This window comes from Acomys russatus, chromosome 29 (genome assembly GCF_903995435.1).
Source record: "Acomys russatus chromosome 29, mAcoRus1.1, whole genome shotgun sequence".
NCBI lineage: Eukaryota > Metazoa > Chordata > Mammalia > Rodentia > Muridae > Acomys > Acomys russatus.
The window spans coordinates 17730342-17742431 of NC_067165.1; the positions used below are offsets into that span (position 1 = coordinate 17730342).

Sequence of the window (12090 nt, forward strand, 5' to 3'; positions counted from 1 at the left end):
AATCTGTAGAGTGTTTTGCCCACCAGTTTCAAGTTTTCATTTAAATAGCCCCTTATTTATCTTATTACTTAAACTCTCATGCACTCATGATTACTTTTTCTAAAAAATAAATATGATCAATCAACTTGCTTCTCTGACCAAAAGCTTTCAAGGCTATAGACCCAGTTTCTCAAACATCAACATGTTTAAAATCATCTGGGGGACCTCATGAAATGTGGAAGCAGATTCAGTAGTGTGAGGGCATTTCTAGCAGCATCGCAGGTGATGATGACACCGCTGGCTCAGAGACGGCCGTTTAAGGGGCAGGTTGGCCTCTAGAAGAGCTCTGCATGTCTGTACGGAGAAGGCCTTACAATGACGGTGTGATTTTCCTAATCTAGAAGCCATTTATTCTTTCTGGGATATGGCATAGTTACCTTCACAATAGTGGAGTATTGCTGGGAAAATTTTTGACATTGGTCCAGTTTGGTCTGATTCCTCTCAATTTCTGCAAATAGTTCCTAGAAACCAAAGTATTACAACACAATTGATTACCATCAGTAAGCAGTGAGTATTTATTATATTATAAGGCAGTAAATAAACCTTATCACAGTCAGAAAGACCAGTTAAGACACAGACTGAAGGCTGGGCATGATGGTGGCGCATGCCTTTAATCCCAGCACTCGGGAGGCAGAGGCAGTTGGATCTCTGTGAGTTCGAGGCCAGCCTGGTCTACAAAGAGAGTCCAGGACAGCCAGGGCTACAGAGAGAAACCCTGTCTCGAAAAAGCAAAAGCTTCATGTAATCCTAGAAATAACTTCAGGCAGGGTAAAGGAATAATAAACTGTGTCTATTTTAAGGATAAAGAAGAAGAATATTGAAAGATAAGTAATTTCTTCAATGTTTTATACCTAGTAGGTACATTAAGCCGGGACTGTAGTCAAGACAATTAAACCTCAGACCACATATACTTAATGCCATGGTGTTAAACAAAACACCAACCAAAAATGCTTTAAATAAAGTAATTCTCTTCTACTCGGTTTTCCAAACTCCTAGTGCAATAAAATATAATACCAAGAAAGAAAATGGAGATGTTTAATAGTTTCAATATATAGACATACATAGAAACTCAGGACTAGAGGACCTAATGGGTCTCTTTGTGGCCTAAATGTAATATCAGTATCTTAAACACACACACACACACACACACACACACACACACACACACACACACACACACACACACACACACACACACACCAGAGGGGGCTTAAATGCCTCACTGTCTGGAGGAAGGTTTAATTGCTCTGGCTCTGTCATCCGTTATGATGAGCTGACTTCTTTGCCCCTTGTTTTGCACCCACACTCACCGTCTGCTGACTGAGCTGTTCTGACAGCACTCGACTATCCTCTGCCTGGCCTGGCTTCATCATCTCCTGCTGGGCAGTGGTTTCCTCAATCCACTTGATGAGAGTTCCATGGCAGGCTCGGTAATCTCTCAGAACTTCCTGGATACTTTCTACCTCAGACTGGCTGGAGGAACAAAGGGAAGCATTGCCAGACGTCCAAATGTTAGTCAGTAGAGTGCAGTTGCTCAGGCCTCCAGGTGGCCTCAGCCATGGAGGACACAGTTTTTCTTATGGGAGTAAGTGATGCAAGGCTGAGTGATATCTATGAATACACCCAGGGCCCTAAAAGTCAATAGAAACTAGTTGTGTCCTATGAGCTCTGAAAAACCCTGTGGAGCCAAGCATCTCCTAACAATGCCTGTCAATATTTTTCATTTATGTCTTTATTTTACAGAATATCTTCCAGAGTACCAGGACTACGATTTATAAATCGCTGTAACTTCTTGTAGCAGCAAGTAGAAGAAAGATAGTAGTTAATATCTTTAGGTATCTGTCAGTCGCATGAGCTTTAGGGGCAATGTGGACTTGTATGAGCTGATTCAACTCCTGGCCCTGCATATTTTCCTACCCTTCTTAGCCTCAGAAAGGTCAGTTTTCTGCCTTTTTAGTCATATCTTACTTCTGAAGTAAGACCTCAAATGACAGAAGAAAACTGAATCCACTGACTCAGCAACTGTGATAAAGTAATAAATTCTATGAAGTCTCCTTCTGAAGATGGATCAAATTGCATTCAACCTAATAAAATAAGAACCCAAACCCAGGTTCTCTCCCGCAGAAAGGGTCACCATATAACAATTCAAGTCTATATTTTAGAAAACATGGCACTAGAGACATGGCTAAGTGGCAGAATGCTTGCCTAGCATGTGTAAGAACCTGGATTTAATCCCAACCACTGGGTGGGGCACTGTAATAAATGGCTTTACTAGAGAAGGAATGTCACGCTAACAGGAGTATTCCTGCTATCTGAAAGCCAGTGTGGGGATGTGACGGTGACCTGGCTGAGGTGCCTATCGTCCTGCTCGTTGTCAGGGTTGACTTCACTGATCTGGTTGGCTAAGGGAAGGATACCCCCTTCCTTCCCTTACTGCCTCGTGCATGCCCCTCCCAAAGCTGTGTTTTCCTCCAAAAAGTGCTTTTAAAAACAACAACAACAACAACAAGCTTTGAGCTAGGTTTGTAGTCTAGTGGTGGAACACATGTGTTAGGCCTTAACTCTGCTTATTACCGATGGTTCCAGTTTTCTGAGGCTTATCACCTTCAGAATTCATCCTGTTTTACCATTCTGCCCCCTGTATTAATTCCTACTTTTAAATATGAATGCTAAAATAGCTGATAGCTATTTTTGGTGAAGCCTTAATCTCTGAACCCTAAGTGGAGTCCCTCACCGGGTCTCCAGCTGGGTAATGACACGGTGCCACCGCTCCTGTAGCTGAGAACCCTTCTCCTGGTAATGCACCAAATCCAAGTTCTGCTCTGATGCCGGGCGATGTAGTTGTTCTGCCACTTCCTTGGCCTTAGTGATTTCCTCATCCAGGACTGAGAACACTGAATTCCTATTCTTCACGTCACTAAGCCAGTGCTAGGAAAACACAAAAAACAGGTTAAGTATTTTCCTTCCTAAAAAGTATCTGCAGGGTTATCTGTGACCCAGGAACCAGGGCCAAGAAAGGCCTCTGCTGAAGAGAGCCTCTACTTTCCTGATGTATACTGGGCAGGAAGGGCAAGGGTAACATAAGAGAAAATGGGAATACCATATGGAATACCATACTGGAAAATGTACAGATAGGTTTTCATGTTTGAAACCTGACTTTACTGCATATAAGCTATAAAACCAAGCAAAGTTATGTAGCTGGCTTAGTTCTTAGCTTTCTCATCTGTCAAGAGACAAAACTCCTCCTATTCACTTCTCACAGCAGCTGTGAGAGTCCAGTGAAATCACAGCAAAGCACTTTACAAAGTTTCTTTGATATAATTATTGGATATATTTTTGTCACTTTGTAGATCAGGCTGGCCTCAAACTCACAGCAATCTGCCTGCTTCTGCCGCCCAAGTGCTGGGATTAAAGGCATGCACCACCACACCCGGCTCTATTGAATATATTTAATTAAGTCATAATTCAGCAGGAGAAAAATGCTTTTTTTTTTCTCTTTCCTTTTAGCTTTTTCTCTTCCTCTTTGATTAATACTATTAAAATACATTAAAATACCACTCTGCCTAATTCAAGTGTAAACATGAGCCAGTGTCAAGTCATCCCACCCTGAATCCTGTTAACCCAAAGCAGCGGCGAATCAACTCCTTAAGAAACCAAAGCAAGCAACCTGTAACGTGGCCCGGTGGGACTCCAGAGCTGAGAGGTCAGCTGGCACTGCTTCTTCTTGACTCAGCTTGATCTCATAGCCTTTGACCAGCAGCTCAGCATCTTGTATGCTGCGTATTATAACATCAATTGTCTTTAACCTGTGAGGATAAAATCAACTCCTTCATTAGCACTTGATTTTTTTCCTCCAAGCCAGGATTTCTCTGTATAGCCCTGGCTGTCCTGGAGCTCACTCAGAGGATCCTCTGAGATCCACCTGCCTCTGCCTCCAAGTGCTGCACCACAACATGGCCAGCTCAGCACTTGAGTTGATTACTTAAGCTCACAAAATACCATTGCCCAAACCAATTTTACCACATCAAATGATGACAAGCTTTTGTAAAAACAAGAAAGCCAAAATTTCTCTGCATAGATATCTACTCTTCACAATTTTCAGCCTTTCTGGAACATTCATGGAACGATCTCAATAGAAAAGAACTGCCTTTTGTATTTAAGACCTCAGCTTACTCAGAATGACAGACAGATCACAGAAATGGTATTCACTTCAACATAGATGGACAGGCTATAGATAGGCTACTCACTTGTTCAGGTAGACAGTGGACAGTCCATAGACGTGGTCCATCTTCTCTACCATTAGGTTCAGCTCTGAGCGCAGAGCTGTGGCACTTGAGCCTGATGGAGACTGCTGGAGGAAGATGTTGCATTTCATAGAAATAGCATCCAGGTCAGATCTCAGATGCTGCAAATCCTCCTGTGTGTGCTATCAGGAACAAAATGCACAACAAAGATGGAGACAGAAATGAACAATGTTAGAAAATAGTCCTTATTTCCAATAGGAAATAGTGTAAATGAATCAGTTCAATAATTTATTTGAAGCTTAAATCCATCTTTTCCATAGAAAACGGCAGTTCCATAGGACGCAGGAGTGGGTGCAGTCCTGAGTGGACTGCGGTAAGCCTATGCCCCACTTCTTAGAAACCATACGTGTTTGCTTCCTAATTTCATTGTAAAAGGATTTGCTCTTCCTCCTGCAGCTCACCTCCTGCTCTGCAATCCTTAATGCAATGTCCTGCCTGGCATCTCTGTCAGCCTTAGAGCTGGCTGGAGACTGAATCTGTTTGAGCAGTCTCTGTTCACACTCCTCCAGGCGTAGTCGGATATTCTTCAGTTCTGAGATGTATACCTTGGCCACAGTCTCTTCTTTGTCCTCTGTGAACACACAAGCACACAACACTAAGCTCCACCTGAGGCCAACAGAGCCTAGCTAAGACAAAGGGCTCCAGCAGATCAGAAGTCTCACTGATGAGAGCAAGGTCTTACTTTGGAAATCTCCTGCCTGAGCACTACACATTGGCATTAAGGTTCCAAAGAAATGTGACAGGCTGATTATCATTAACAACCAAAGAGTATCAGTGTCCACAGTATGATTTTGGGAATTCATCTCTAAGACTTTCTGTATGTGAAGGGCCTGTCAGCACCCTTCAGGGCTCTCCTTCTACCACTCTCTCTCCCTCTGCCTCTTGGACACACCATTCTCCATTGATTTCATCAGGTGCTGGAAGTGGGCTTTACAAGCCTCCACGTCCTCTTCCATTCGCAAGCGATCGGCTACTGAGAAGAGGGCAGAGTCATGACTGTCCTGTAGGAAGTCTTCATAGTGGGCCTGAAGGTTCTTCATAACCTGGTGGCACTCTCCTGGTGCTAAGGAACGAAGCTAAAGAGAACAAAATAATTTGCAATTGATTAGAAGCCACCACTTTCTCTCTCTCCTTTTTTTATTGATTCTTTTGACTCTATACACAAATACACGAAAGTGTACAAGTCAGCTGGGCATAAAGGCACATGTCTTTAATCCCAGAACTGGGCAGGCAAAAGCTCTGTGATTTCAAGAGCAGCCTGATCAACATGGGTTCTAGGTCAGTCAGGGTTATAGAGTGAGACCTTGTCTCAAATAAATAAAGAACATTATTTTAAGTATGTTGCTTTTCACTAACCAAATTTGTCCATATAATCAGCATTCTGATCTAAGCAACGTCAATGGCAAAGTTACCCCAGAATATCCCTCAAGCTCCACTGGACAATGTTCTTTGTCCTCCCCACATTCACAGTCTTACTATGTAACCTATGTTGGCCTTGAACTCATAATCCTCCTGTCTCAACTCCAGGGGCTAGGATCACGCAAGAGTTGTGCCACTAGTTCCAGCCTGGCTGTAAGTTAATAAAAATATACTAGTGTTCACCCACTCTATACCCTACCTACTCTTACACAGGGATGGTACCTTTTCCACACAGTAGAAAAGCACCCTCTCATTTTCACCAGCCATTTCTTCGCCTCTCAAACTGCTGGTTGCGAATGCTCTCAGGTCCCTGAGCCTGAGGCTTCAGGAGTGCAGGAACCCCTTCTGACCGGGCTTGCCGGCTGGTGGGAGCCAGCAGGAACAGTTTCCCATTTACCTTCTCTAAGTCCCAGGTGTGTACAAGGTCAAGATCCTTCCGCAGGGAATTCCAGGAGATAAGGCTTTTGGTGTTAACATGCAGCTGGTGCCAAAGGGCCATCACCTTCTGGTAAGACTGTTCCACCCTAGAAACAACAGGAATCATGGAGCGACATATTAGAGATGTGACTGCAGTGTGGAGCTGTGTGCTAAGACAGAAAAGGCAGCTAGTTCTGACAATGCAGGAAAATGTTACCTGAATTTTAAAAAATTACAAGAAGCCAGAGAGAAGAAATGGCAGAGAAAGCATGAATACAAAAGAATATGGATAAAATATCCCCTTTAGAATTGTTCAAAAACTACATTAATACTTCTTAAAAGTGCTTTACTGTGCTAGAATAGTCAAAACATGCTGAAATAATTTAAAAGAAAAAAAAAAAAAAAAAGAAAACAGCTACAGCATGTGGGGCTTGAGAAGCATATTGTTTTCTTAAGCATCCCATGCCTACTTCAATCTGAATCCTAAACAGCCTGCAGATAAACACACACATACTCAAACCACTAAGTTCTCTCAAATGTTTTCAAAGTAAGAAGAAAATGTGAGATATAAAATATGAAACAGAAAATTGGCATCAGGATCTCAGTTACACTTAAAAAATTAAAATCCATTAGCATATTTTCTGTTACCCCAGAAATGCCATGGGAAGTTTATTTAAGTGGTAATCTCAAAAGAATAAAAACACAAAGAAAAAAAAAATAAAACAAAACAGAAAACAAGCAGGGTGTGGTGGCACACACCTTTAATCCCAGCACTCAGGAGGCAGAGGCAGGTGGATCTCTGTGAGTTCGAGGCCAGCCTGGTCTACAACGCCAGTCCAGGACAGCCAGGGCTACATAGAGAAATCCTGTCTCAAAACCAAACCAAACCAAAACAAAACAAAAAACCAAAAAATCAAAAACAAACAAACAAACAAAGAAAAAACAAGGTATTATAGAATGAGCCTGAGAGCCCCAATGTAACAAATGGGGATTTTTGAGAGCAAAACAAATCAACCACCTACCTACCTAAAACCAGAGGGCAATATAGACAGAAGTGGAGAATATCATATTAGATTAAATAACTGAGCCCCACAGAAACTAGCATTACATGTGTATTCTCTCATATGTGGAAACTGGGGGAGCAGAAGATGTGATACAGTAACATGAAACTGCATTGCTGGGCATGGAAAGGTAGCAGGAAGGGTCCTAGATCATCATTATGAAATGTCATCATGAAGCATCTTGCTCTGTATAACACATGCTATTTTTTTTAAAGCAATAACTCAGAAAATTTTGATGAGATCTGAAAGAGTTCCCAGGATTTGTTCAGAAGATCAGAAAGAAGAGTCTAAAGGAGTTGTACCAGAGAATGGCATCCAAAACCCAGAAGTTTTAACATAGTCTCCATCATTATGTTGGTAGCTTTATTAGGGGAGAAAAGACTCTACTCAGAGAGAAGGGTAATGGAGATAGAAAATGTCACAGTGTCGCACACTTGTCACAGCTGCTCACTACAAATGGTACATTTTTGCTGCTATATACTTTTGTAAATGAGAAACAAGGACACACTCTTTGTCACTAATTTTATAGAGAACATGTTCCACCAAACCAGGGAGTGAGTCAATAAAAAGATCTGGACGTAGGAATTAGTGGTTACAACTCCGAGGAGACATGAAGAGAACCCTTAGATGACCATGAGAAGAGTGCTAGATTCAATCTAGAATCAGGCCTGCAGAACAGATCCAGATGGGAGAGGAGGGCAGAATGGGCCAAAAAGAAAAAGGTAAAAGTTATCTGTGGCATTTGCCAATATTGAAACGCCTTAAAAAAGAAGGAGGAGGAAGAAGGAAAACTCAGAAAAGTCTCTAATAAGTGACAGAAAAATAAACAAACCCAAACTGTAAACTGTTACTGTAAGGAAACAATTGCTAACCACCTGTCTGCTCAGCTACTCCTTCATTCTCATAATTTAACAACCTTTTATTGAGAATCCACTAGGTATCATGAATGGGTCTAAATACTAAATGTACAAATATAAACAAGCAAGCAAACAAAGCTAAACTCTAATGGGAAAGAAGAAAAATAAAGATGAATAAAGGAGACAAAGTGGCAGGTCGTGGGTGGGACAGCAGTGCATAAGGATGATAAAATGAACCAAATGAAGTGAGGGAGTGACCACTTTTCTATTTTTTGTAAAGAGATTCCACTATGTTGTCCAGATTGGCTCCAAATTCCTGGGCTCAAGCTGTTCTCCTACCTCATCCTCCCAAGCAGCTGGTACTGCAGGCAGTGGCCACTACACTGGCCAGGTTTTATAAGCTTTTTAGTTGAGATGGCTATTCTTGGTTGTCAACTTGACTACTACATCTGGAGCTAACTAAAACCCGAAAGACTGGGCATCTGTGAAACTTTTTCTTAATAAAATCATTTGAATTGGGAAGACCCACTTCTAATTCCAACCTTTGAGGTAGAAAGATAAACCTTTCACCCATATTGTCTAGAGTGGGAAGATCCACCTTTAGTCAGGGCCATATCCTCTGCTGGCAGCCTCATAAAAGACATGAAAGAAGGACGCTGTCTCGTTTTCTGTGCCTGCTTGCTCTTGCACTAGCATTAAGCCTGCTTCTTCAGGATTCCAGTATATACTTAAGACCAGCTGAGACATCCAGCTTCGTAGAGTGAACTATTAGACTCTTGGACCTTCCATTCACCAGCAGCCATTGTTGGATTAGCTGAACCACAGTCTGTAGGTGATTCTAATAAGTCCCCTTTATGTCTATACAGGTAGATTCATTCTATAAGTTCTGTTCTTCTAGAGAATACTGACTAATACAGTAGTAAAACTAAACTTTCTAAAAATATGTGCATATATATAATACTTCAACATAAATTAAATTGGCTGCCACTACAAAAAATCATTCCTCTAGACTAAACGGTTGGTAATTTCTGACTTCTTTTTAAAAGAATTATTACTTAGTTATTTCACCTAAAGAAAAGATTTATTAAAGATCTACCTGGCTGGCAGTGGGACACTGGATACCCTTGATGGGAGGTCTGTACTGAAGAGCACACTTGCCACAGTTACCTGCTGGCCACCTCGCCACAGTTACCTGCTGGCCACCTCAATGGCATCCTTATTGGGCGGTGGAATGAGGAAGCAAACTGACGGCACCATTGCCTCGTTCCCTGTAGGGCTGATCACCTTCCATTTGGTCCTCTGAGAATTGTCCTCCAGCACACATTCGTCGTTTTTGCAAATAGTGATCTGGAAAGACAAAGCCACAAATTATCAGTAACAGAGAAACCAACAACTTACCATTACCCGCCTGATCTCAACGCTACGACATAGCTAAAAATATTAAGAAAAACGTCTGCTGGGCTATGAGATCAGTTAGTGGGTAAAGGTCCTTGCTGGCATGCCTGATGAGCTGAGCTCGATTCCTGAAACCCACACAGTGGAATATAAACCCACTCCCAAAGGCTGCCTTCTTATACACACACTGGAGCACATGTGCACTATGAACAAAACAGGCTCGGTGCACAAAGCATTTGCTGTGCAAGTCTGAGAACCAGAGTTCAGAGTCCTAGTATCACATGAAAGCCAGGTGGACAAGACAGGCCACCTGTAAGCCCAGTGATTGGGAGGCAGAGGAGGAGATCCCTGGGCCAGCTGGCAGCCAGACTAGCCCAATCAGCAGGCTCCAATTACCAAGACCCCACCTCAGTAAATAAAGTGGGGGGTGACAGAAGAACCTCTCTGTCTTCTACATGCACAAGCACCCTTCTGTATAACCTGTCACATAAACACATACACATGCATGCATACACACCATACATGCTTAGATATGCACAAAAGTTGTGTTATCAAGGCAGTATTTTTGTCCACTGACCCTTCCAAGTAAGTATACTTTGCTCTTTGAAGGAAAAAAAAAAAGGGGGGTGTGGGGGTGAGGGCCCTGAAATTTATAAATTTGTGCCGTATCAAATTAGTCAAGGACAGGGGGGGTATTTATCAAGCTCCTGCTGTGTGTGAGTTACAGGAGACCCAAGAGCAACCCTCTGCACCAGCATCTATGGAGTAAGCTCTGCTTCTACGACACATCCCCTCCCTTCCATGCTCTTCTACCAGGCTCCTGAAAATGCTTCATCATTTTGAATCACCAATTCTTTCTCTTGAGAAACAAATAATAATGTGATTGTTTTAGAAACAGAAATGTTGAAACAACTCTTAATTTGTTCTTTTTGTTTTTACACTATACGGTCTAGGCAGGCCTGACCTTGGGGTGATCCTCTGCCTCAGCTTCCCTACTGCTGCTATTATAGGTGTGTGTCATCACACTCATTTCACTCACACTCCTGTACATTACTCAGTGCCTACTATGTGCCTGGATTTGGGCTGTTATCAGCTACAACACAGAGGATAAAAGTAGCACAGTGGGAAGCAAACAAACATGGTCTACATTCAAGTCACATTTGGGGCAGGGAGACCTAGTATCATAGTACTGTGTGACAAGCGCAGTGCCAGGAAGTGGTGCAGAGGATGACCCAGTCTTGGCTAGAAGTAAAGACATTATTTAGAACCTTAAAGCCACAATAAGAAGTTAAGGACTCTCCCCAAGAGCAATGATATGTTGTTAGAGGACCTAAGCATGAGTGCAGCTTCCATAAGAAGGACAGGCTGGAGGAAGGGTAAAGAAGGGACTAAATGAGAAAGCTAATGTAACAATCCAAATCAAAGAAACGTATGGCCTAATTTAGACTAATAACAGCAGCCATGACAGCAGGTTTACAAGTTGGCATTGGCTTGCAGACCCTCCTAGCTTTAGGAAAAACTAGGACAAGAGAGATAAATCTATCTCCAAAGTGTAACGAAGACTGGCTCCATCAACATTTAGGCAACAAACAGATGGTGATGCCAAACACTAAGGCAAGGACCAGGTCAAGATTATGGTCTGGAGTTTTCGTTTTTGTTTTTAATAATAAAAGAGATTTTGTAAATATTTGAACTCTTATTTTAAAACCCTCTTAAATAAGATTTTCTTCTTTTTTTCTTCTCTCCCGTTCCCTCTTTCCTTCCTTTCCTCTCTCCCTCCAAACATAGGGTCTCAAATAGGCTCAACTGGCTTTAAACCCCATATCCTCCTGCTTTCATAAGTGCAGGGCTTGTAGCTCATTTTGTTTTTTTTTTTTTTTTTTTTTTCCTGTTAGTGTAACACTAACTGAAGGTTTCCCTGTGGAGCCCAGGTGCCTGCTCCACTCTCACCTCGATCTGCCGGTAGTCACAGATGGCCTTCACAGATATAGTGCTCTTTAGCACATGGTCTGGATTGCGAGGCTTTAGCTGAACAATGGTTTTTGATCTCCCAACAAGACTGGCAACGGAACTCTTGGACTGTATAAGTTGCTCCTTTTCGTCCTATAAAATAAGAAAAATAAAAAGATATTGATGGTGGTACTCTGAGTCGCTAAGCCAATAATGAAAATGCAGTGCTCCATTCCTAAGAGAATATTATTCTCAGGCAGGGATACTTGGTGGAGCTATCTTAGATAATGATATAGGCAAGGATAAAGAAAAAAATGAGAGAATGTCCATCTTCTTTCAAATGCTTTTGTACACTAAATTTGCAGCTTTGTCTTTGTACTTTAAACAATGACCAATAAAGCCACATGCAAGAAATATACAAATAAAATAGATGTCTAGCTGCCAAATACAGCTATGTAACTAATGATTTCCTCAAATACAGCTCAGAATGAATGCTGCTGGTGAAAGCATCATGACAAATGACTTAGGATTTTCCTTGCCGTGTCGTATTCATGTAAATTTGACTGGTTTGATGAAGTATCATGCAAAGCCAAAATTCTAAAAATCTCTGTAAACCCAATTACCTTAAAAGCTAATGAACTTGTCAAC

General features: G+C 41.9%; 1 protein-coding gene across 1 annotated transcript in view; it reads right to left on the reverse strand.

The window, feature by feature from the left end:
• Positions 1 to 12090, reverse strand: part of Macf1 (microtubule actin crosslinking factor 1) — a 230192-nt gene that overhangs the window by 140257 nt on the left and 77845 nt on the right. The window contains exons 22-31 of the mRNA XM_051171391.1: positions 11443 to 11595; positions 9290 to 9444; positions 6160 to 6286; positions 5236 to 5419; positions 4745 to 4914; positions 4287 to 4465; positions 3707 to 3845; positions 2774 to 2967; positions 1350 to 1512; positions 417 to 500 (exon numbers count right to left, since the gene is read on the reverse strand). Coding sequence (XP_051027348.1) covers positions 417 to 500; positions 1350 to 1512; positions 2774 to 2967; positions 3707 to 3845; positions 4287 to 4465; positions 4745 to 4914; positions 5236 to 5419; positions 6160 to 6286; positions 9290 to 9444; positions 11443 to 11595 — 1548 coding nt within the window. The remainder of the gene's footprint in view (positions 1 to 416; positions 501 to 1349; positions 1513 to 2773; positions 2968 to 3706; positions 3846 to 4286; positions 4466 to 4744; positions 4915 to 5235; positions 5420 to 6159; positions 6287 to 9289; positions 9445 to 11442; positions 11596 to 12090) is intronic.